Source organism: Volvox carteri, assembly GCF_000143455.1.
Source record: "Volvox carteri f. nagariensis unplaced genomic scaffold VOLCAscaffold_1, whole genome shotgun sequence".
NCBI classification, from domain to species: Eukaryota; Viridiplantae; Chlorophyta; class Chlorophyceae; order Chlamydomonadales; family Volvocaceae; genus Volvox; species Volvox carteri.
This window is the reverse complement of record NW_003307545.1, coordinates 1,475,160-1,499,293: the sequence shown is the minus strand read 5'-3', so window position 1 is coordinate 1,499,293 and position 24,134 is coordinate 1,475,160. Positions and strand designations below refer to the sequence as shown.

Genomic DNA, 24,134 nt, shown 5'->3' with positions numbered 1-24,134 from the left:
TACTTAAGCTGTGCAGACCACGGGAGGAAAGGCCGCTCAAGCGGCCACAATCCGCGGACAGATGTACGAACGCATACAAGTTCATATCTAAGTTTTATATGAAACACACGGACACACACACAGACGCATACATACGGACGAACATACAAGCGAGCATACGTATAAACGCGCGTTATAGACATACGCTACCATGTGCAGCTGGCAGCAGCCGGGGCTATGGCCCTTATTGCAAGCGCAGACGCAGCTCATATAGCTAACTTAACAGTACCAGCCACGCAGGGGTATTAAGCGACGGCGTAAGGCAGGTGAAACAACGCCTGTGCGCATTATACCCTGATCAGCACCGCAGGTGGCGTCGTGACATATCCACGACGCCCATGGCATTGCAGCACGCTTAATTTATAATCCATGACTAAGCGAAAACGGTGGCCATGCGCCCGCTCGCTCTAGGACGGCGTCGTCGCCCCTGGCTTTAAAAAGGCATCTTCAAGGCGGCAAGGAAAAGCAACCAAACTCTTTCTGAGGGTCATGCAACATAATGAAGAGCATAGCATAGCGAAGTTGTTACATGGAAAGAAACGTAGCTAACGCTGGTATTCGGAGTTGCGGCCCGCAGCTTCCAGGCTACCAAATGCGCGAACGCCATAATAAAGGTACGTCGACATCGTGAGAAACGAAAATGGGTTCGTTGGGGAGCTCGAGGTGATCCAGGCATATTAATATGAGTTGGCCAACGCGGATTTCCAAATATGCTGAAGATTGAGAAGAAGGGGGCATAGGGATCGTTGGCTCAAGCGGCGTCTCGCTTCCGCATGCAGATGCGCCAACATTGCGCGTCCGTCCGGTTCTTGGTTCCACCGTAGGTGCATACTTAATTACTCCTGTCCTGGTGGCTCCGGCGCGGGCGAGACAAGTTCCCGACGGCATACTTGACTGGGCTTGCAGTACCTGTCAGTACCTGTCTTCGGTCTTTGGTGCTGTTCCTACGTTGTTGCGCTCTTGCTGCTCTTGCTGGCTGCTTTGACTGTCTTTCTGTTGCAGCTGTTGCATGTGCTGATGCAGCTGCTGCTGCCGTCGCAGAACAACGCGGGCCCTGCTGCGCAGCACAGCGCCAACGGCCCAGCCAAGCGCCTGCATCCATATCGCTTGTACGACCGCCCGCTGCCGCCGGCTCGTCGCGCCGTACTTGTACAGCAACCGGCTGCCGGTAACAGCTTCAGCGAGGCGCAGGAAGACGTTGAGCCCGCAAGGAGCCTGCAAACACGCACGTCACATAAACAAGAACAATACAAGGATTTGCTGCTCCCCGGCGAGCTAGCTCGCGCGCTCATAGCAATCAGCATTGTTACCTCCTTCCTGTTCCTGCTCCTGCATGCTGTCCTGGTTTGGGCCGAGTCCAGAACTCAATACGGAGGCGCCTCTGGCCAGAATGGGACATACCGTCCGTTCGTCCGTCCGTCTGTCTGCATGGCTTGCTGACTGCCTTGGTCTGCCTTCCTATATGTCTTTGTGTTGGTGTCTACCTTCCAAGATTGAAACCAGGTTGCCTCCTGTCCGCCTGGCCACCAACCTGTCTGTCTGTCTATCTGTCGACACAGGTCAAGTCGACACACCAGGCCATCCCCACAGCCACAACATGCTCTCTTCGGCTCCCTCCCTCACCAACCTGATAGCAGCAGGAGGTTACCAGTACGAACAACACATAAGCCAGCGTCATCTGGGGGCCGTACGCGCTCATTTCAGAGGGCGGCAGCAGCGACCCCTCCCCCCCTTGGTAAATGCACCGCATCGCCGCGGCCGCCGCACAGCACAGCCAGTGCCATCTCAGCCCTAGCGGCGACGCCATCACAGCAGCCAGCACCGCCTCCAATACCGTCCACCACAGACGACCCGCGACGCAGCGCCCCGCCAAGCGGGATGCATGTAGCCAGCTCCAAGCTGCGATGGGCGATGATGCTGCTGCCGCAGCCGCGGCCGCGGCCGCCGCCATGGGGCATGTGGCCTGGAAGGATCCAAGGAGCGCCTGCGAGATGGGATCCCCCAGAAAACACGAGGAGGGGCTAGTGTGTTTAATGTCACATGGGGCCATCAGGACGTTACAGCCATAATCACCATATCACGACAGTTATAGCAGGGAAAGCGGTAGCCGACGCGAGGCGGGTGGCCGGCCCGCCCCACGCACTTGGTGGTGCCTTATCCAACCCGGTTCGCAGCCCGCCGCACCAGGACTGCACATCACCAACTCAACTCAACTCAACTCAACTCGCCCTCTCCGCCCCGCCCGGTAGCCAGCCAAACCGATCACTGTACCTTAAGTTGAGCCAGCAACTGGTAAACGACGATAACCACCTGGAAGGCCACCATCTGCGTGCACGTGCCCTGTGCCACGAACCTGGGGGAGGTTTCGTCACGAGGGAGTTTTTGGGGTGCACCGGTGTTGGGTGTCCGGGGGTTGAGAGCAGGATGGCGGCGAGGACTGCTTAAAGGACATAAACTGGGTGTGGTGGCGGGTAAGGCGGACCACTGGCGAATGAAGCAGATACCAGAGTTAGATGTGATGGTGGTGGATTAATGCCTCGGCCTCCTACGCAGAGGCCCCTTGGTGACGGGAGCGGCCTGCTCGGCTGGGTCACTTGGTTGGTACAGGGTCGCCCTGGTGAGACATCCCATAGGGAGGGTCCCCTCGCCTATGCTCTCCACACATAACAGGCACAATATATATACACACACGCGCGCTTCCTGCTCGCAGCTCGCAAGGTAATTATAACACACACGTGCGAAAGTAAGGATAGCATGATGACGGAGCGTATGCTTTGCCGCCCTGTCCTGTTCCTGTCCTGTTTTCCTTCGTTTCCCTAAGCTCTCCACGATGCCTTACATGTCGAGGTCCATAGCCAGGGGTCCAGCTCCGGTGTCCAGTCCTGCAGCGCCCTTGCCCCCCGATACTGCGGGCGACGTCATAGCCTTGCTTATTCCAGCCTGAAGTGCGGCCTGCCCGCACGAAGCTTCTGGTGAGGAGCTCTCCGAGGAAAAGGATGAGGCGACTACGACGGCTGCAGTGGCTGCGCAGTAGGGCGGCTCAGACGCAGCCGCAAATGGCTGCGTTGCTGGCGAAGCTGGTGGTAATGGTGGGTGCGAGCCCCCTCGGTGCATTCCTGCTGTGGCCCCTCTACGTCGCGGCACCCGCAGAGGCCGGCGCCGCTCCAAAAGGCACTCGCCCCACTGCCGCCACACCGCCATGCAGCACTGACCCACTGCCGCCAGCGCCGTCGCTGCTGGCGCGACCGCTGTCCGTACATCGGCCTCCAATACAACGGCCCATAGCCCCGCCGCCACTGCCATCGACCTGCCGCTGGCACCATTCATGCGGACGCGCCACGCCACCAGCGCCTGAGGATGGTTTCGGAGAATGTACGACAGCAGGGCTCCTGATGGCGACGTCGCCACCGCCAGAGCCAGCGGTGTCAGTACTGCAGGCGAGCCCGGGATCCGCATAGGCTGCAGCCAGGGCTCCGGCAAGCTGGCCGCAGCGTACCAGGACAGCACCAGATCCGCCTGCAGGGCAACACAGGGTCCCAGTCCGATGTGCGACTGCAATTCCCATACGAGAACTTGAGAGCTATACAAGGACGCAACAAGCCAAGAGGGTCGGGTGGCTTTCCCAGGAACGCGAGAGCACACACCACGGGTAGCATACATCCCAGCGACTACACGCAGCTTTGTGTGTTAAAACAGCAACGCCTCGCTAGGCATTTCATTTTGCTGGGGTGGGATCTGACTGTCAAGATTTTTAGCTCTAAACTCGTCAATATCCCACTTGCTACTGCACCTCCCGGCGGATGAGGGAGGAGGCAGCGGACATGCAACAAACGACGCAGCGACCTTGGCTGTTTACAACCCACCACCCGCGGTTCTCCAGAGGCTGCGGCCGCGTGCAACAGGGGCCAGCTGCCCTGCGAATATCCTGCGCAGTGCAGCAACACCTCCTCCGCTCCGAAACCAAGACGCTCCAAGGACGCCCAGATAAGCTCCGCCAGTGTGCAGCAGCCGTGCTGCAGTGAGTTTAATGGGGAAGGGAAACGGGGCGTGTCAAGGGCGTATAGCTTCCGGGCGGGGGGTTAAAAGGGGAAGACGATATTATAACACACCTAACAGCAAGGCAAGGGTGCAGGTCGGTCACCTAGGCTACAATAACTGCTCAAACGGACTGGAAGATTCAGGAGGGCGCGACGGACCCACTGGATGCGCGATATCTGCAGGCCTCTTGCAATCGACCTGTCTTGGCGCGATCTACCTATACCAGGTTTCCCCACTGCCAAACGAGGCAGGCGCGCATGTCACCGTTCGCTTACTCTCAACACCAAAGATAGCAGGCCTGTGCCCAGGTCCAGTAGCAGCACCAGCTGGCAGCCGACCCGCGAGCCGCCGCCGCCATGCACAGCAGTTGCCGCAACGGCTATAACGGACGCCGTGTGTGCACCGCAGCCGGCCTCTACCGACGACGCGGCTGCGGCGGCAGCCGCAGCAGCGGGCGCCAATCCCACGTGCGCTTTCCCTTTCGCCTCCGGCGCAGGCGCCGATGGCACCGAAAGCCGCTCAGCCCTAGGAATGCCTTCCAATGCATCGGAAAGAAAGAGACCCAGATCCACAGTGATGTGTTGGGCCACATTGGGGGGTTGCAAGCTCAGAAGCTCCTCCAGCTGTCGTGTCCAGCGTCGTCCTGAGGTCACATCGCCGTCGCCGCCGTCGCAACCGTGACCGCCGCCGACGGCACTGCAGACAGATGGCTGTGTTTGAGGTACGAGCAGCACTATACGTGCCATCAGGAGCTCCTGGCCATGCCACGCCGTCAGGTCCACAAGGAACGGCGGCGCGGCGCCAGCATGTCTGTCACCACCGCCGATCCGTCCAGGCCCCTGCTGCTGTGGCAAGGCGACGGTCGTCGGCCCTGCCTCTGCTGGCACGGACTCGTCCCACACCGTCAGTGCCCATATCCGACTCCGCCCGCCAGCTGCATTCCCTCTTTTGTACGACCCAGGTCCGGATCCAGATTCCATCCGGAATTCCGGTTCCTGTGACCAACGGGTCATGGCACCGGCGACGCTTTGATGTGTCAGCACCTGGCATACTTTGAGCTCCTTGCAGGGAACGCCGAGCGACTGGGCACGGAACACGACATCACAGTCGCCCCATGGGTCGCCTGTTGTCACTTCGTTACCGCAGTCACCACACGCGCCTGGCTCCACAGCTCCGGCGCCAGCGCTCCCGTGCAGCGGCGAAGACGACGTAACCGCGTCTGCCCGGACATGAGTATCATAGCGCTGGGCGCGGAAGGAGCTGGCAATGAGACCGCCACCACTACCATCACCATCACAAGTTGATGCGGCGGCGCCGATGGTGTTGCCCAGCTCCAGTGTGCCAAGCACCACATACGGCGTCCAGATGACCCATTCCTTTGAAGCGCCTCGCGCATCGAAGCCCAGGTCCGCCTGCGTGACTACATCCGTCCCAACAGCACCAGCGTCACCGCTGCTGTTGCTGCTACCAGGTGCATTCGATGCACCCGGGGCAGTCGGGCTCCGCTGCTTACTGTTAATGGGGCCCCCAAGATCATCAATGCCATGGCGGTGGAGGTCCTGGGCGTGTTGCTGGCTGCATGGTGGCAGCTGTGGTGCTTTCGCCGCCATTGCCGCACCGGCAGTACCCTTGGCCATAACACCGGGCGCCAAGGCTGCCGGCCTTGAGCCGCCATCGCCGAGCGGCTCCTTCAGCCAGCTACCATCAGCCTGGCAAACATACCTGGCACGGTGTCTGCGGCCATCGTCCGTAATCACCTGCTAGGACAGACGTGGCGGCGGCTGCGGTGGTGAACTTTGTTGGCCGGTAATCACAGCGAGCTGGAAACGCATCACAGAGCACACGTCTTCTCGTAGGGAACCTCTGGGTCAACATGCCTCGCCTTCTCTCAATACATTGCCTAAAATTACGCAGGGGCCGTACGCGTCCAAGCAGCCCCGACGAACTCTGGCCTCATGCGTCCCATGCGCATCACAGACCTGTACCCGTCTCCAGCGCCGTGGAAACACCCGCCACAAAGACCCTCGTAATTGTGCCGACACAATTCCCCCCAAGCCGCACATACCTGTACGGTAAAAGAAAAGCCGGGGCCGATTTCCTGACGGCTGATCTTCAGCCCAGCCAGCAGCTCCTCAGGCGTGGCAAGGAGGCTCGGCTCCGTGAGTCCAACCCGTGCTGCAGGCAAAGCCCCGGTTCCAGCCTCCCAGACAATAGCCCCGTCCGCCGCTTGCTCTGCAGCTACTTCCGCACCCGCATCCGCATGGGCAGCCGTGTGATGGTCCCCCTGCAGGCTGGCGAGTGTGACGGAGATGCAGGTACTGCGGCGAACGGCCGTGCTCAGAAGGCACCATCCCCTACGAGGGCGGAGAACAGGACGTGAGGGGTCGTCAAGGAGGCCGAGATGGAAGCAGGAGGTTGCACTCGCGCTGCCCAAATCGACTTGGCTTCTTCACTGTTGCGAAGAGGTGAGTATGCGCAGGGACGTGGATGGTCCCAGTCACGGTCCCGGCCGGTCAGGGGCCCAACCAAGACCCCAACCCGGTTTGAGTTCGGGGTGAACCCAACCCAACCCAGCCCAGCCCATTCCATCCAGTTCATGGATTACGATCATCAATATTATGCGCCAAGTGCATGCACCCATGAATCCGACCAACAACATCCTCGAACTCCAGGGAACGCATTCCACGTCAGCTCCAAATCCGAACCCACGCATCTTCTCTCCTTCAATCGGGAAGAGCACCATCACCATTATTACTACTACTACCACTGCTCAATGGTATTTGGGGACAGTCCTTCCGCCTTACGGTCCACGATAGCCCTTGCCGCGCTCCTTAGCGCCATTCACTCACTGGCCTGCAAACTGCCGCTCCAGCTCCTTCCGCCATCCGGGGGAAAGCTCGCCGGGCTGCACACCCGCAACATGCAGCTGCACGTGGGCGCTCTGCGCCGCGCAGCTGTAGGACATCAGCCGGTGCTCCTGTACGAGACGTAGTGCCTCGGTCAAAGCGACCGCGCTGCTGGACGCCGAGGGGGTTGCGCAGCTTGGCCGTGCGGAGCTGCTGCTGTGGCGCAACGGTGACGGCAGCGACGGGCTGTTTGTAAGTGGGGCCAGTGGGCGCAGTTTACCATGGGATAAACGTTCTTGCAGGGAGGCAAGGAGCCAGATCGAGGGATTGCTGACTGACTCCCATATCCGAAAATCCGTCTGGGTTAAGGCAGGCGGCTTTCAGCGGCTTTACGTGCGTGTATGTGTGTGTATCTATGTTGGATGTTAGGTCACTTTTCTCCTGCAAAGGCTATTTAACCCAGTAGTTGAAGCGCGCCGGCACATTAGGGGGTTTCCCTGAATAAAATAATCAAGGGGCCGGACGCGCGGGTTTGGGTTGCCTAGCAAACATGATAGCGTGGAATTTTGCGTTATACCTAATTGACCCAAATGGTTCTTTATTATCCTAGCCACGTGCCAGCAAGTAGGGTCGGTTCAGGTTGAATTCGATTTGGGTCAATCTCGGTGATGACCCGAATTGCGTGAATTTGGACCCCAAATTCACCCACATGGACACTTCATCACTCACCCCTCCATAGCTGCGGCTGATTCCATGACGGGCTGTGAGCGCCCTTCGTTGTTGAGCGCAAGTCTCGATCCACCCCAGCTGCCGACGTACGACGACCCAGTTCCGGATCCAAGGATACCTGTAGGTGGATCCAAACTTTGGCACTGAACGTTGTGTTGCCGTCGCCCCGCCAGCGTCTCACGCGGGACCCGTCTTTGTCCTTCCTGCCTTGACTGATTCTGCTGCCGCTGCTGCTGCGTGCCCTGCCCAGCAATAGATAAGCCCCCGGCTGCTCTTGCCCATCTCGCGCTGTGACCCTCGTGTTCCGCCCCCGATTGCGGCTGCTGCTGACGCGCGTGGTCATTGCCCGGGGTCGCCTTCAACCGGTGCAGCAGCGCCGCTGCCTGCAGAGCCATCGCGAGACCAGCGCCTCCCGCGACCTGTAGGTTATGGTAGGGTGAATGCCCATGGGGCCGACTTATGAGCCAATGCCCACAGAACTGACGCCGCGTCGAGCAATATGGTCGGAATGGGAGATGCCATCCCCAGGTGCCGTGCCAGGTGGTCATCTTGCCGTGACAGGTGTGACTACTTCTGTAAGGAAGCGTGCATTGCTAGCAAGGAAAAGAAAGCAGGGTTATCGCTGTCCCGCAATCGACATCTGGGTCGCATGAATGGCAGAGCTGCTCGCACAGCTGCTAGTACGGAAACTGCCAGGGCCAAGCTCCGCGTTTACTCATCGACAGAATTAAACAAGGTGTCCCCATCCTCTGAGCCCGTCGTCTACCTAGACGTCCACGCACCATGCACCATATCGCCTTGGTGACGGTGCCGCTACCCAACGCAACGCTGAATGCAACGACGCTGAGCGGCACGAAGCAGCAGCACGCCGCCAACGCCAGCAGCGGAAGCCAGGACGAAAACGGCACGGGCTGCAGCAGCGCTTCAGCGTGTGTCCAAGGCTGCCGGCAAGCGGGCAGGTGTAGAGGCAAGGCTATGCCGCACACGCCGTATAGCCCAGCGTTGACTGGGACTGAGGACCATGGCCGGGAGCCGTTTGGCGGAAATAGCGCCTGGCAGAACCCAACAGCAAGGGGCCAACATGTACGCGAACTTGGTAGAACGACAAGGTCAAAGTATTGATCTGACGTAGAAAGGCGGGTAGGGCCTTGCCCCAAAACGACAGCCCCAACAAGTGGAAGCGTGGGGCTGACCAGAACAGGTTAGGGAGCGGAATTTGGCATTATGTAACTGAAGATTGGAAACAGGTCCACAAGCTCAGCTAGCGTCAAACGCACAGAAAGGACGGGAGCGACACCCTTCACTACTATTGATCTGCCTTATGCATGGCAACCGCTATGTCACTCCGTATACACAGTGTAGACGCATCAAGGGCTTTACTTCGTACTCATTTTTCCTGGGCTCACAGTCTCTGACCTGACGCAAGATGACCAAGTTGTTGAACAGCCGATCGCTCACTGCGCAATAAACCGAAAACATTTCAGGACGCCGGAAGAGGGTGCATGCCTCCGTTTGCAGGAATAAGCATGCACTTAAGACACCCCATTTTTAGCTAAGATGCTTGCACAAAATGGCGTTGCAAGCAGGGGGCGACTCCCTCCATACAAGCAAATAAATCAGTTAACTTTAAACTGGGAGGCATCATTCATTATGTCCAAAATCGTCGAGAAATTGCTTAACGGTATCATGCAATCGGCCCCACATGTAGGCGAAGTGTTGCATCCAGCATGGCAAGGCACCTCGCACCTCGTTACCGTATTTAGGTCCCGGAGCCATAAACCGCCATCCATATTCTGTGTATGCAGAGAATAGGATAGATAATAACGTGACATTATTAAATATATTTAAAGCTTCCAACAGGCTTCAGGCGACAAACTTTTTCGCGCCTTCGAACAAAAATGTCCGCGCAAGGGACCGCTCTGCAGAACCACAACAACGAGCTTGTAAAATGTACGTTGATTTGAAGGATATTTGACCAAACAACAACTGTCTGCGGAGATGCAGAACACCGCGGCACAGGTCATCATTGCGGTATAAATTTGCGCAGGCATCGAGGACCTGCGCGAGAAGCGTGAAGAGATAATCAAGCAACTTCGAGAGGATGACGCAGAGAAGGCTAAGATAACGCAGGACCTTCAGATTCTGACAAAGCGCTTGGCACAAGTCAACGACTCTATCGCCCGTAAGGTGCGTACCACGACCACGTCAGCTGGAGGTCTAAGACATATGTTTCTGGGGAGGTAACCTGCTTAGTTGTCGGTGGTTCCAACTGTACTGTTGACAATTCAATCAGCGCAATCTTTACATCCTTGGCCCGGCATCCATCTGTTACCCCGTTATGGTACATCTATATGCTTTAGCAGGCCGTTGGCCGTGTTGGTTCTAAGTACCGGAACGAGGGTCATAAGCATACTTGGGACGTACACAACGTGGCAGCTGGGGATGAAAGGCCTATGGCGACAGCACGGGGATGTCGGGAGCATCCCTGCACAGATGGTGCTTGCTTGGTTACAGTGTTCTCGCTTAAACTGTGACTGTGGGCTTTAATAAGTCCACCACGGTTTCTCCCTGGACAATATCACACTGGACAGTGTCAAAGTCGTCTCGACAATCTGTTAGAAACATGTTGGTAGCGGCTGAAAGGTGTGCCCGGCTGCCAGTATTTGCGCTCTTACACTTCACTGGGCTCTAATTTGGGCACTCCTCTCCGTCCTGTGAACTGTGTATTAGGACCCGCTGTTTGCAAGCGCAAAAAACAGCGGTGCACTTAACGGAACTGCATCTACCTTTGTACGTTAAAATGTTGCCCCTGTGTGCCGGCCATCCCTGTATGCCGGCGCCCTCTTCCCTGAGCTCCTGTGCCTTCCTGTGCCCCATATAATGGCTGATGCGTACAGACGGAAACCAAGAATGAGTACGACAAGGTCATTAGTGAGACGGAGGCAGCCTATCTTAAGATCCTTGAGAGCTCGCAGACATTGTTGACCGTCCTCAAGCGCGAGGCGGTGAACATTGCGAAGAAGAAGCAGGCGAGCTCGTGAGATGCAGTACGCCAGCTCAATGCATTACAGCGTATTAGACATAGGTTGTTCAGCATACACGCATGGACTGCGGAGCACTGAGAAGCGCGCGATACATGCGGTCAAGCCTGGGGCAATTGGCCTTCATTTTAGGCGATTCGGTTAGAGGATTCAATTCAAAGGAACAATGTCACCTTTCGCGATAATATGGGGGTAACGGTGGCAACGAACTCACGTGTGCAATCGTTACCTACGATACTTACTTACGACTTGCGTGTACGGCACTGGACTGGAATGGTAGCTAGTGTATTCTCGTATCTGTGTAGCTAGCGCATCCTTTTGCCTGTGCTAACGTTTTCTAAAGTTTTCATCTAGTGCAGGTGCACTGAGAGCGCTTGACCTGAGGGGGTATTAGCCACAGACAGCACGTAGCAGTGTTGGCTTAACGCTGCTGAAAAGCTTGCCATGACCATGCATAGCCCCTTGTAATGACTGGTAGGGCACGTTATGTTGCTATTCCAGGGCACAAGGTAGACCCTGGCCACTGCATGATCACATGGATGTTCGTGTGTTAACATTAGTAATGTAAAGTAAACGAGGAGAACACGTCTTCGTACACTTTTTGAGCTGAGTCGAATTAGCCCCGACGCTGCGTCGGGGCTGTTGTTGGCCGTCAGGTGAACAGGACCGAGACTTTGCTCGTTTACTCTTGGTCCGGCCGTTTTTCGTACGCATGCTTGCTCCGGCAACTAGACCACTCGTACCCCTGGCACGTCCATTGCTAGTCCGTGGCCATCACAGATTGTACTTCGGATTACTACTCATGGAACGGTGCATAACTTCAGCTGCTGCACCAAGAAATTTGCGCCACAACCATGGGCAATGTGCGCCATTGGAGCAGCAATGTAGAAGAGCACTGTAACCACATCCATAAGTATCTAATGGTCACTGTACAAGGGATGCGAAACACCTTGATCCCCCTGACGAGGACCTCGTTGAGCTGTGGGGAAAATAAGCATGTCTCGCGGCCAAGCGTGGAAAGACTCGGGACGCAATCAAGATGTTGCCTTTACTCAGTAGTCAGGCCGCACTCGTCAACCTCTCGGATGCATGCGCGCGACATAGTAGCAGCTGCCGTGCCAAGGGTTGCTTCAATATCTACGGCCCATCTGACATAGCGCTTCCTCCGTCCCTACAGTTACAAGTTCCGCACACAAGTGCGGGTGTGTCCGTAAAAGCCGGGGGGGCCATGGACGTTGTATTGGTATTGATGCGGGTACGCGGGAGGTCATCTTCATTCTCCCTCGTCCGCTTCAGGGCGAAGCGCCTTAGCGCGACGTGCCTGGCCTCCCAGATTTCCGAGAGGTACCTGGCCAATGCCAGGGGTAGCGCCTCAGTCATAGTGGTGCGCATGCTGCGCCCCGTAAGGACTAGGTCACCATCATACTTAGCCCGTATGCTCTTGTAAGCGGGACATTCTTCAAAAACATGCAACTCATCTTCAACCGCTCCACAGTCACAAAGCCTGCAGGTACGCGCGGTGCGCTCACGCCCATTAGGTCTATTAACCTCTAACTCCCAGCAGCCTAACCGAAAACGCATGAGCACATGATGAAGTCGCTGGGGCATGGTCCCTTTAGTGTGCTCCAGCCAATCAAGACGCGCACCCCTTGACGGGGCAGCTCCCATCCAGTTCATATAGCGACACGCCTTGGCTCCGGTAATTCCTATGGGGAAGACGCGGGGGTCACCCAAGGTATTCGGGCACTCCCACCGAGCATCAAGCCGCTTGGCAAAAACCTTAAGAATGCTCTCGACTGGTAATTTAAGGGCAGGGTTCTTCACCCCGATTCGGGCCCGAACTTTTTCGAGATATTTCCGTTTTGCCCGAAAGGAAAAGTAGTGCGCCCCGGAGCATTCCGAACGGATTTTGGGCCTTTTAGAGCATTTTTCCGGGGACCCCACCGAAGCCTTTTGAAAGCTTTTTCGGAGAAAACCGAACGATATGTCAGCGTAAATTTGCATGTTTTCGGGCGCAGACGGGCCTGGAAACCGGGCTTGCCGTATAAGGCCCGCTTGGTCACCAGTAAAACAACAAGTACAAATGTGCATTGCGGCTGTTTCGCAGCTGTATCGCAGACATTTTCATACATCTAAGCATATGCATAGTTAAACATACCCGAGTCAACTGATGATGAGCGCCCAATCAAGGTGCCCCGCATCTCCCTCGGGATTCGCGGCTTCGGCAAGCTCGAACCGCCTGTTTGCCTTCGATGTCAGCGAACTTGACGTTTTTTAGAAAGAGTTTTCAGTTATGAAGTCTAAGATGGCCTTGCTTTGGGTAAAATCCTTGCTGAAATACCTCTCCCTGGAGCTATGTTCCAAAATAAAGTCACCTGTTAGTTCAGCCGTCCTAGCATATAACGATAGAATCCAGCTAAATTTTACCCCGAAAACCGCTTCAGACAGTTTCGGGGTACCCGAAAACACTCTCCGGCTGACAGGAAAATTATCGGGGAGGGCCCCGAAAGGTTATTCAGAGGGTTTCGGACACGGCCGAAATTTTTGGGTACCCTGGTGAAGAACCCTTAAATTAAGGGTGGTGTAGTACGATATAAGGTCATTACTGCGCGTATTAGTGGGGGGTTCCACTCCTAAGCTAGTAAGAAAGGCTAGTACCTTGCTTGCCCAACACTCAGTGACGCCCCCAAGTGCCAACTCCAGGTCAGCGACAAACGCCCGGTGACACAACGTTCCCGGCCTCTTAACCACGGAGTTCCAAAACCTAAGTACAAGATTGGTCCAATGGAACTGGAGTGGCCTCTGTGACAGCTCGCGATATAGGGAAACCATAGTCGGGCTCCTCGCCCCAACTACGGTTCGCATGTAAGCACGTTGTTCCTGGACCATGGGATTAGCCATAGCACCTTCAAAATTCACATTAATGAAGTCAGGTCCCCAAATGTATAAAAACTGACCCTACATGTATAAAAACTGACCCCATTGATGTTTCACCCGCATCGTTGAGTCGCACAATGGCTTCATCCGTCTAGCCCGCTACACCGTGCAATCCGCCCACCCAGACGCAGTCAACGCTCCCTACACCCAATCCTAGCAGCTCCCCCGTTCTCTAGTTGAGTTGCCTTACTGGCGCTGCCCCGGAACCAAGGACGTAGCTATACTCTCCCCCGCTGGTCCTCTGGCAGGTCCAGGTAGCGCAGCGCCAGGCACCTCTGGCGCCAACTGGTAAACACCCGCGCCGCCTCCCCCCCCAGGTCCGGCACTTCCACCAGACGATCCAGCCAGAAGATGGGCATGTGCTCCCTCTGGGGCCGTAGCAGCAAGGACTCCGCGTTCAAGGAGACCAGGTCCGCGTGCCGCACGGCATGGGGCACGGTGTTGCCAGCTGACAGCGGTGCGGCAGGGACACCATCCTGCGAGGGAAAGAGCGTAACAAGTTGTGACCCCGGCCTGTTCCGTACAGTTACAGGCCAACAAGGCCATAGGCCACTCACCCCTAACTTCAGTGTCGTTTCCGTATTGTGCGGAGCGTTGCTGGTTGCCAGCAGGTGATGGAACTCCACTGCCAACATGCCGCGACCCGTATCCATTCGTTCAGGAGAAGAGCTGCAGAGACAGTCTGAGACAGAGGGGTCAAGGGATAAGAGGGCAATCCATATCGATGGGCATGAGGAATGTCGAGAAGCAGGTGTCCGGGCGTTCCAGGAAAGGACTCTGGGGCGACACGAAGCGTCCGGGGATGTAGAATGTGGGTCCCTGAACCAGCCCAGTGGGCAAAGCCTTTTCTCGCTTGGTAAGGAAGGCCTTAACAGGCTTTGGCTTTGGGGGAGCCAGGCGGGAAGCGAGCGGCCCACACCGCATGAACAGCTGCGCAACCAAGCCTTCCTCTTGAGGAAAAGGGCATATTGCTGAGGTTATACTCCAGCGGCTGCAGTTGCAGATGCAAAGTCCGGTCGGATAGTTGCATATTTTTTTCCCCGGAATCCTAGGAGCGGAAGCAGCAGCAGGGGTAAGAAAGTTGGACCCAGTGCGCGTACACAATTAAAGGTGCTGCCGCCTTCCTAGATGGTAATAAAGCGACATGGGCATGATAGCAGCGAGAGTTTACTGACCGTAGTGCGAAAAGCCCGCCCACTCGCACTTCAGCTCCTCCAGGCTGTTACCGAATGGTTGCACGGTGTAGGACGTATCCAGGTACGACCATGGTACGGTGTGCTCCGTCACACGGCGGCCCTCCTTGCGTGCCACCTCCGTGAGCGCCTTCACGGCATGCGGGCCATTGGGGCCATTGGGCAAAGAAGGGGTTAAGTGGGAATGAAATCCAGGGCACATCAGGGATGGGAGGGACGGTTTGGGCGAAGCATGCCGCATGCAGCGGCAGGCGGCATGGGAGCAGCGCCGACCGCCTCCGGCATTCACGTCAGATTATCACATAGGTATCATGAGTGATACGATCCAAAGGCGGCGAAACGCCAGAATCGGTACAGCTTGCATATTGTCTTGCACATCAAAAGGTATCGATTCAAAATGCAGTGCAGCCGCACGGGTGGCGACTCGCAACCAAAGCATCCCTTGCTCCGACGCCCGCAGAAGCTCAGACTGCTCTACCCGTGAGGTATACTCATCTTTAAACTATGCCATCCCCGTCAGTTCCTACCCGCGGCTCAGCTCTTTGAAACTCACCCACTCGCTATCGCAGGGCGCAGCGGGCCACGCCGCAATGGCCCCCAACGCCACCGCCACCTGCGCCAGCCCCTGTACAGCCGCCACGTACTGCTCCTTGCCTGACAGCGAGTGACGACAGGTGGGTGGATGCGTGGATGGGTCGGGAGGGAAGGAAGGAGGGAGAGTAATCCAAACGCGCGCCGGCACACAGCAGGTGAAGAGAGAACCGCGGAGCAGGGTCAAGAATGGCGTGTGCGCGTGAAGTCATGTCGGGCTGCAAAACGAAGTCTACCGGGTAAATGACCGGGTACCGGGTAAATGAGCCGCCATTCTACCCGGCCAGCGGGGCCCCGTGCTTCCCGTCTTCATTGCCCCCTCGGCCAGGCTTGAAATCTTAAGAGTCCTAAGTTTTTTAAGCCCTACGTTGTTGTTGTAAAGCAGCTGGTGCTACTGCGTAAGAAAGGTTCCTTGCCCCAGAAGCCGTCAACACGCCATCAGGCATCCTCGCAACCCGCCGGCTACCGCACTACTCATGCAGACACTGCGCGAACTTGAAACTGCTGCTTTCAACGGAGGAAGCTGCAGGGGCATCTGCAAGAGGAAGCTGCCGGCTACCTGCAGGCTTGTAATGCGACCCGGCGCAATCCGTTCGTGCTTATGCGATATGCGCTATCTTTGCCCTGCCGCGAGGCGCCGCTAGGTGCGCACCACACACACACACACACACACATCAGCACAGGTCACACCGCATCACGGCTATACGACCTACATTGCGCGGTGTGCACCTTACTTACTAAGTCCTGCATGTATGACTCCTGGCTGGTATGCAATCACGGTGCGGACCTCCGGCACGGGGACGTGCATGTGGCTCAGGGAACAAGGCTGGTTGGCGATGTAAACTCGCTGCCGGCTCTTAGCCAACCTGCGGGAAGGGTTGGGTCGTGTGGTATCGTGTTGTGTCGTGTGGGTCCAGCGGGATGCAGGAGGGAGGGGAAAGCGCTAGAAAGAAAGGCGCGAGGTCACAACCCAGATGTGGCGGTCATGCGCTGCGGAAACATGGAGGGAAAAGCAGACCAGGAACGACGAAACTCTCTTCCCACCACTGGCCGGCACGATTGCGCACTGATTTGCAGGTATGCCCTGACGACGAATACGGGAACGGGAACCAAGCGTGCCGCAGGTCGGGACCGGAAAACAATGTCTGGGGTTTCACCGCAACAAATAACAGGCAATATTGGGTGTCAACAGGCCCTGTGGGCCGCCCTGCGGTCGCGAGGTCGCCCACCTGGCCGCTATCCGCCAATTGTACCAGCCAGTGTGCATGAGGATTATCTCCTTCTGGTACTCGCCAGGGAACAGATTAGCCCAGATGTGGCCAATCCCCACCTGCACAAAGGAGGGAGTTCAGTCGCCAGGCAGGGATGCAAGTAGAAAGTAGGTTGCGTCGCTGACATCAACATCCGGGGTTATGAAGCGGAAGACCGGCCCTGCACACAAAGCTGAGGGAACCCCCGTGTGGGGGTGTTGTAGCGCGTTATTAGCATTACTGAGCTAAATCGCAAATGCGATTAAGACATAACTTGATCGAGACTATGAGCAGTCTACAAACGTTTTGGAATACATAAAGTATTTCCTACTAAGGAATATAAAGGTTTTTGTTACTCTATAACCAGATAAGAGCCCAGACCTGGGCGGAGCGAGTCCATCCTGTGACTTGTCGGTTCTTTATCAACATTACACGCTAACCAGGGGGTAGTATGGCACTCCTTCAGGTAAGGGAATATAAGAGGGGGAAAAGGTTCAGCGCGGCATCGACGACGTGTTCATCAACGGATACCTCTTTCCCCGCACCCAGCGAGGGTGCACGTACAAGCCGTTCCCGCACCCCTACCTAGCTACTAATGATCGACTTCACCCACACTCGCTTCCACCGGCATCGCATCTCTCTTTCCCTTAACCACCTAGTCTTTGCCAGCACCCGCTCTCCTTGTTATACGCTCCCATACCTTCCGTCGAGCGTGGCCCGGCATGTTGCGGTGCCACCAGCCATGACGGCCCGTCATCCACCAAGTGGACTCAGCCCAGCAGCCCGCACACTCCTCATCGCTTACTGAGGCTCGCATAGGGGACAACGAAACCCATCATCGGGAATAGCAACAGTGGCAGCAGGGGCCGAAATCGCATACGGGTGTGAGGAACATAAACGAACCATGACAGCCGGGGATGGAAACTGATCGGATATGGAACCCGAGCGGCAGTTATAGAAACTATAACGTGTCAGGCACCGCATGCAAGCATACAGGACCAAGCGTCTGTCGCACACAATCGTCGCTGCCCCCATGAGCATGATATCATCCCCGTGCGCATGATATCATCCCCGTGCGCATGATATCATCCCCGTGCGCATGATATGATCCCCATGCGCATGATATCATCCCCAAGGCGTTACAGTACGGAAGGGCAAGACGCCAACTGGGTGGCACGTGCGCATCATGACGACGACGAACACCGCCATGAGTACGGGTGAGCTGAAAGGAACTACGGGAACCGCGACTAGAGCCGTGGAAGTCATGGCCGACGGATGGGACGGGACGGGATAGGAACTCACGCCGGCTCGCGAGGTAGCCAAACATCTCGGACTTGGTCGCCCTCGCCGCCTCCTCCGTGTTGGGGTCCTCGGGATCCGGCCACAGCTTCACACCTGCAAGAGAATCATCAGAATAAACAGGAATCAGTGCAGACAGATAGATGGTGCACATAAAAGGCAGATTCTGTCGCCACACGCGGATGTTAGGACGGATTACGGCCTTTGCCGCTCGGGAGTCCTGCAGGCTGGAAACAAGTTGAAGTCTGTTGCAAATGTTTTTTCACTGGTGCCCACATCCTGCGCAGGATGCTTGACAACGCCCTGCCTCGCCTGGTCCCGCTTTGGGTTCAATGCAAGTTGAGGGGGCAAGTTGCAAGTCTGGACAGCACAAGGCGCGTCACGCCGCAAGGCATGTTGTTGCCAAACCAACACGCCTGCCCTACCGCTTTACGTGGTCAGCACTCCGTGCTGTGGATGAAAGGAGAAGCGGTAACCGACAAAGCCAACATGTCCCATGGTTGCCTGTACCATGTGCACTAAATGCATGCAAAAAACCAGTCCTAACACGCGCAAAATCGTGTGTGGGGCCCTTGAGCTGTGAAAGCTTTCCAGACACTTTAACCAGATTTGCTAAAGCACTGCAGCACACCGCTCCGCGCACCTAGGTCCGCGTATGCCTGCCGGTATGCGACGGTGAGAGGTCCCGGTGTCCGGTTGAAGGGATACCTGCGGTCGGGTGCAGGACAGGAGGGACAGCCACCGGCGCTGTCAGCGCTACTGCTGCTACTGCTGCTGCTGCTGCTGCTGCTGCTCAAGAAGCAAGCGAGATCGCAGGAGGGAAGTACCGTCGCAGATAGGGCGCCAAGCTCATGCGGCTTCTGCCCATCATCGTTACCATAACTCATAACTGGAAACAGCGTTCACGAGCTCGTGGGGCCGCCAAGGGCCGAGGCCTAACCCATCCACAGCAGGTATAGACCACGTGAAGACGGGTGGAAGGTTCATCGTGAACAGAAGATAGAGAGAGACACACACACACACACAGAGAGAGAGGGAGAGAGAGGCGCATTCAGCCTCGTCAGCAACGCGGCGTCGCAAGGAGTTGTGCAGCTCTGCCCCGACCGTCCCTCTCCTTCCTGGCCTAGCCTAGAGGCTGTGCTGCGTTAGCCCAGCTTAACCTAAACGAGGCTTTTAGTCAAGCCGCGGAATCGCGGTGTGCTTATGTGCGCCGCCAACTCAACACGCGGCTACGCAACCTTGCGGGAATCCATACTCCCATCCTACCCGCCAAACTCTACGGGCCACTTCCCACCTGCGGGGACATGAAGGGAATGGCAGAAACGAGGCAAAGGGAAAAAGGAAAAGCAGCATTTTCTATTAAATGCCCGCGCGGCATTTCGCTGCGCAATGTATGACGCGAACTCGGAGGGCATGCGTGATAAGACGTGGTGGAACTGATGCAGTTTTCGTTTTTTCCCTTCCCTCTCCCAATTTCGCACGGCCTTACTCGCACCTAGCATGGTGCCTATAGCAGGGTAACTATAGCTTGGGACTACAGTAAGTCGGACAGAGCACGTGCGCAGTGTAGGGCTATACGGCCCTCAACCCAGAGCAACCCGATCAAACAGCCATATCGCCCCTCGCTCGCAGACGGACCGCTGTGGGGCATCCTCAGCATGGCGGTGGATATCTGCACCAGACTCCTCTCAAAAGTGGGGCAACTCGCGTTCATGAACCGCTCGCAAACCAGCTCGCCAAGCTCCCCCGCCACGGAGTATTTCTGCGGGTCCGCGGCGGCGCGGGGTGCGGCACAGGGGCACAGGGGCGGGGGCGGCAAGGGCGAGCCTAGCTAGCATATGCATGAAAAAGGAGGTACAGTAAGAGCCGCTGTGAAAGAATAGGTACAGGGCCCCGCCATGGCGGCGGAGGGCTTTGTCGGAGGGCTTTGTGGGAGGGCTTTGTCGGAGGGCTTTGTGGGAGGGCTTTGTCGGAGGGCTTTGTGGGAGGGCTTTGTCGGAGGGCTTTGTCGGAGGGCTTTGGTATCACTCTGACAGGGCTTTGGTACCGCTATCAGCTGCGAGAAGAGCTAAGCTAGTGTGTTGTGACCCCCGGAAAGGGACTGCCCCTCATTGGCAATCAATGGAAACTTAGATGACAGATATTTACATGGCCGTTAAGATCAGGCGTGTTGCCGAGCGTGGCAAGGAGGATAGGCGCGCTGTGGAGAGCGGACGCGCTGTAGCACCGAGAGTGCACGTGCGTGTGTCATAGCTTCGGCAGTGTGAGACGAGTGATGGTACGTGCGGTTTACTGTTTACTGCTATCCTCAAGCCACGTCATGCCGCGTCACATGCCCAACTGGGGCCTTTGTATGGGGCACCTGTCAAGGCTTTTGAGGCCTCCTCCCTGGACTGCCGTACGACCGCGTGGCCAAGAGCAAAAGCAACGACCCGTACCAATGCATGAAAGGCCCCCGGTCATAGCCGTCTCTTCTCGTACCTTCCCCATCTCCCAAGCCTCCATCACCGGGTCGTGCATAGCTCGAAACATCTGCAGCGGTGCAACGGAACAAGTCCGAGCGGGTAGGCAACTCTATCAAAGGGGCAGACAACTCTTTTTTTTGAAGCGGCATGGTCGCCTTAACGTTGTGTCACGGGATCTGGCACCCGCCGACCGGTACTTTTCGTAGTCGTGATACGTCAGAAATGGTATGGAGACGGTTTCCCAGTTCCGATTCTGTCTTAAGCAGTTTCTGCGGGGGGCGTGGCAGGCCCCGCGACCGCCGTGTCCATACCCCGCCCCGCACCGCCCTGGCCAGGTCGCCAACTGGATCCACCAACCCGCACCCCTAGGGCACGTGTACGGGCAGTACACACCTCCGGATTGGTGATGCCCAGGCGGCGATAGGCCGCCTCGTCGTTTGCGTAAAACGCCATCACAGAGGGGAAAATGGGGTGTCCCGCCACCGCGCTGTGGAGGCACTCCTGCAGTATACCTTGGTCGTTGAGACCCATATGCCGATGAGATTCTACATACAACACATCAGCACATATCGACAGTCAAACACATCAGGTCCCAACCACCCACAAAACAGTGTTCCCGCTCATTATCTCGTCATCTTGACATGAAAGATCTGGCATTCACGAACCAACGCCCAGATCATCCCCACATCCAGGAATCCAAAAGCCGTGCTGGAGGACAGCACCCAGTCCCAGCAGCACTAGCACGCAACACAAAGGCAGCATGACGCGCACAGGCGCAACGGCCGCGTCAGACCATTTAACCGCGACGACTTGAGTCATGTGGATATCGCCTGAATTAGCGTTCGTGAAAGCAGTCGCACATCGCATATATGTGCATATATGTGAGAATGTCGTATGTACCAGCTTGAACTGCTTACTGTAAACGGAGGAGACGGCTTGGATGGCGGAGTCGTCCTCGGCCCATCGAACTGCGGTTAGAAGTGACGCGTGTCCGGAAGGTAGTGCGAGGTGAAGACGGCGGCGCGCGGAGCTGGATACGGAAGGCGAGATACTCCCAAAGGCAGGGCCCACACATGCCCACATCTTCATTAGCACAGCGCGGACTGGTAGCCGGTCAGGAGGTGCTTATGGTTTATGGTTTACGGCGTGGAATAATTGGTGTTCGGCCCCGCCGCCCGCATGGCCCGGACCGTCGGGTGCTGGTATGCTTGTGCGTGTGTGTCCTGAGGCATCGCTTTCGTTATGGTGGGTAGCGTCAGTTTGACGACCTCCTGCTCTACGCACACAGTCGTGCTATACCGTACCTTCCATATCTGCTTCCATTCCGCTCGCTCTCCTTTCCGGTTTCTTTCGGGAAGCTTCCGAATCCGCTCACCCATGCAGCTCATTTACCTATCCATCGCCCCACGCACCCGCTCTATGCAGCGCCTCGAACAGCAGCCAGGCGATTGGCCCCGAGGAAGCTGCGTTCTGGATGTAGCTAAAGCCGCCGTTGAAGCTGATTCCCCACTCGTTCTGTGTGAGCATGTTGAAGTCACTAAGTGGCGGCTGCTTCACCCGCCAGTACCTGCAAGTGATCGGCAGAGGTCGCACAACACGGCCATCTGAGGACTCCGCAACAACTAGTCCCAAACAGTTACCATCACCGGCAGCGCGGAAAGGGCACCGTGCCGTTAACCGCCAGTCCAAGCATGGGTGCTCACCAGTCGTCAAGCACAAGCACATCCTGCGGACGGACAGACAAACAGACAGACAAACAGGTAAGCAACCAGGCAGAAGTCACGCGGTGCAGGCTGAAGGAGCGGGACCCTGATAACCTGCATGTCACCAAACATTCCCTTCCTTCCCCGCAGTCACCCGCCAACGCCCCTGACCCTAGGTCCCCTTCCGCCCGTTGTCCGCCCCTCCCCGTCCACAAATCTCACCGTGTCGACAGCCATCACATTGTAGCCCAGTGCGACGGCTCGACCTGCTTAGGTGTTAGGGTTTTAGGGGTTGCGGTTGTTAGGGGTTGTGGTGTTGCCTCGCACGAGATCGGGACATGAGCAGGGCGCCTGACCTTACGCCCACGAAAAGGAAGACGGGGAGATAAGGGGAAAACGTGTGGCAGGATAAACGTGTGGCAGATGGCCCCGAGTTTTTGAACGGTGCGGTGCCACAGAGCTTTACAGCTGGTGGCGGTGATTCCGAGCAAATGGAGTGAGTGTAACGGATACACGGCTGATCCCGCATACCAGCACGCCCGCATGCAGTGCAACCGTGAGAGAGGAAGGCCCTCTGGTTTGTTTGATTGGTATTTGGTGCTGTTCAAACGTAAAGGCGGCTGCAATAGGCGCAGCGGCGCAATCCAACCCACCAACGGTGAACCATTTGCGCCACCAGGCGGAGTATCCAACCAATCGGGCGAGGTATTTAAATTTTGTGATGTACTCCTGGCCACTGCGTACCGTGAATGGGGGGGGATATGGGTTGAGTTGGCAGGCGCCAGGGCGCGGCGACAGCTCCGGCAGCGTTACAGCGGGACGTACGACTTGCGTCCCCACGCACCTGGCATCACTGGTGGCATATGTTCCACAACTGATGGGGCCTTCATCAGGTGGCCAAGGATAAAATAGTCCCTTTAGATGGTGGCACTGAACGACCTCTTCCTGTGTACCGCCAACCGTAATCGCTAACGACTTGCTGTAGGCCAGCAGCGCAACTGAGGAGCTTCCCTTACCAAAACTGGTATAACATGACTATATCCAGCATCCCTAAACCGCGCTAAGGCTTGTGCGGCATCTGGTAGTCGGGTCTCCCCAAAGACGATGACCTCTTTTCTAAAATGAGTTGCCTCCAGTGCATCCTGCAACTGCTCAGCGGTATCAAGTGGCCCTATATAGCCTCTAACTTTGCCGTTTGAACAAAATCCACTGCTTTCGCACACACGGTTTGCGGTTGCGAGTAGTAGTTGCGTTAAGGCAACAAATAAGGTTAAGCAATTCCTAAATATCATTTTAAGTTCTATTACTTCCCACTTTATGCTTTGAAGATGGGTTATAACTTTCCATGCCTGGTCTGCGCAGTTGCAGACAGGTAGATTACGCAGTTGGACAGGAATCGCATTAAGGTTTGCAAGGCATATAGAAATGACTATACAGATGTTCATATACCGCGGCATCATCTACCGCATGGGGGCTGCGAAGCTCGTACACTGGTCCCATGGACCTATCCGAGAGTGGTCAATGCTGAAACGGTTTCAAAGCTCCAGACATAAGGCAATCTTGCATGTCATAAGACATACCACGCGCGTTATTGCTGATCTGGTTCTGATCCTCTGCGCTGGCTCGCATAAAACTCCTTCACTGCTCGGCCTACAGTCGTGTACGGACTAGCATCCGGAGAGAAGGCAGCAGCGAAACCCTGACATGTCTTAACCCCCTGCCATTTAAAGGATTTCTACCGCTGTGGTCTTGGAATTCCGTGCGCGGCTTACTGCGTTCGCGGCTAGAAGTCACGCTCCCAAAGGCTGGGAGTCCATACCGTCTGACCGCCCGTTCCTGGCTCTCGAGCGGTGTGACAAACTACTTTGCCATGGACCAGACAACCAGCGGTTTATTTTTTGTCCCTTCCTAACTTTCAACTGTGTGCTAACTGAATCTATATCTTAAGTAAGGCTAGCATGTAAGCCCCATAGTGTTGTGCATTTGGCGCTCGATAGGGTCAG

General features: G+C 56.5%; 3 protein-coding genes across 3 annotated transcripts; 1 reads left to right on the top strand and 2 right to left on the bottom strand.

The window, feature by feature from the left end:
* Positions 1-505: 505 nt before the first annotated feature.
* VOLCADRAFT_120165 (uncharacterized protein) lies at positions 506-9,131 on the bottom strand (the record flags this gene model as incomplete). The annotated part of the gene is made up of 10 exons (XM_002945653.1): positions 506-1,254; positions 1,667-2,023; positions 3,256-3,555; positions 3,903-4,052; positions 4,353-5,834; positions 6,143-6,431; positions 6,927-7,169; positions 7,653-8,071; positions 8,435-8,593; positions 9,069-9,131. The coding sequence occupies 10 exons, from the start codon at positions 9,129-9,131 to the stop codon at positions 952-954; spliced, it is 3,765 nt and encodes a 1,254-aa protein (XP_002945699.1). The 3' UTR covers positions 506-951.
* Positions 9,132-9,481: 350 nt separating this feature from the next.
* VOLCADRAFT_109535 (uncharacterized protein) lies at positions 9,482-11,415 on the top strand. Its single transcript, XM_002946012.1, has 3 exons — positions 9,482-9,602; positions 9,700-9,839; positions 10,550-11,415. The coding sequence occupies exons 1-3, from the start codon at positions 9,551-9,553 to the stop codon at positions 10,691-10,693; spliced, it is 336 nt and encodes a 111-aa protein (XP_002946058.1). The 5' UTR covers positions 9,482-9,550; the 3' UTR covers positions 10,694-11,415.
* A 2,433-nt stretch (positions 11,416-13,848) lies between these two features.
* Positions 13,849-23,549, bottom strand: VOLCADRAFT_102669 (uncharacterized protein; the record flags this gene model as incomplete). Its single annotated transcript, XM_002945652.1, has 18 exons — positions 23,148-23,549; positions 22,976-23,076; positions 22,785-22,867; positions 22,354-22,397; positions 22,132-22,154; positions 21,841-21,995; positions 21,346-21,396; positions 20,822-20,973; positions 20,445-20,495; positions 19,602-19,725; positions 17,967-18,059; positions 17,105-17,124; positions 16,644-16,744; positions 16,153-16,280; positions 15,377-15,477; positions 14,806-14,953; positions 14,188-14,312; positions 13,849-14,106 (listed from the first exon to the last, which is right to left on the bottom strand). The coding sequence occupies exons 1-18, from the start codon at positions 23,421-23,423 to the stop codon at positions 13,849-13,851; spliced, it is 2,034 nt and encodes a 677-aa protein (XP_002945698.1). The 5' UTR covers positions 23,424-23,549.
* Between the last annotated feature and the right edge of the window lie 585 nt (positions 23,550-24,134).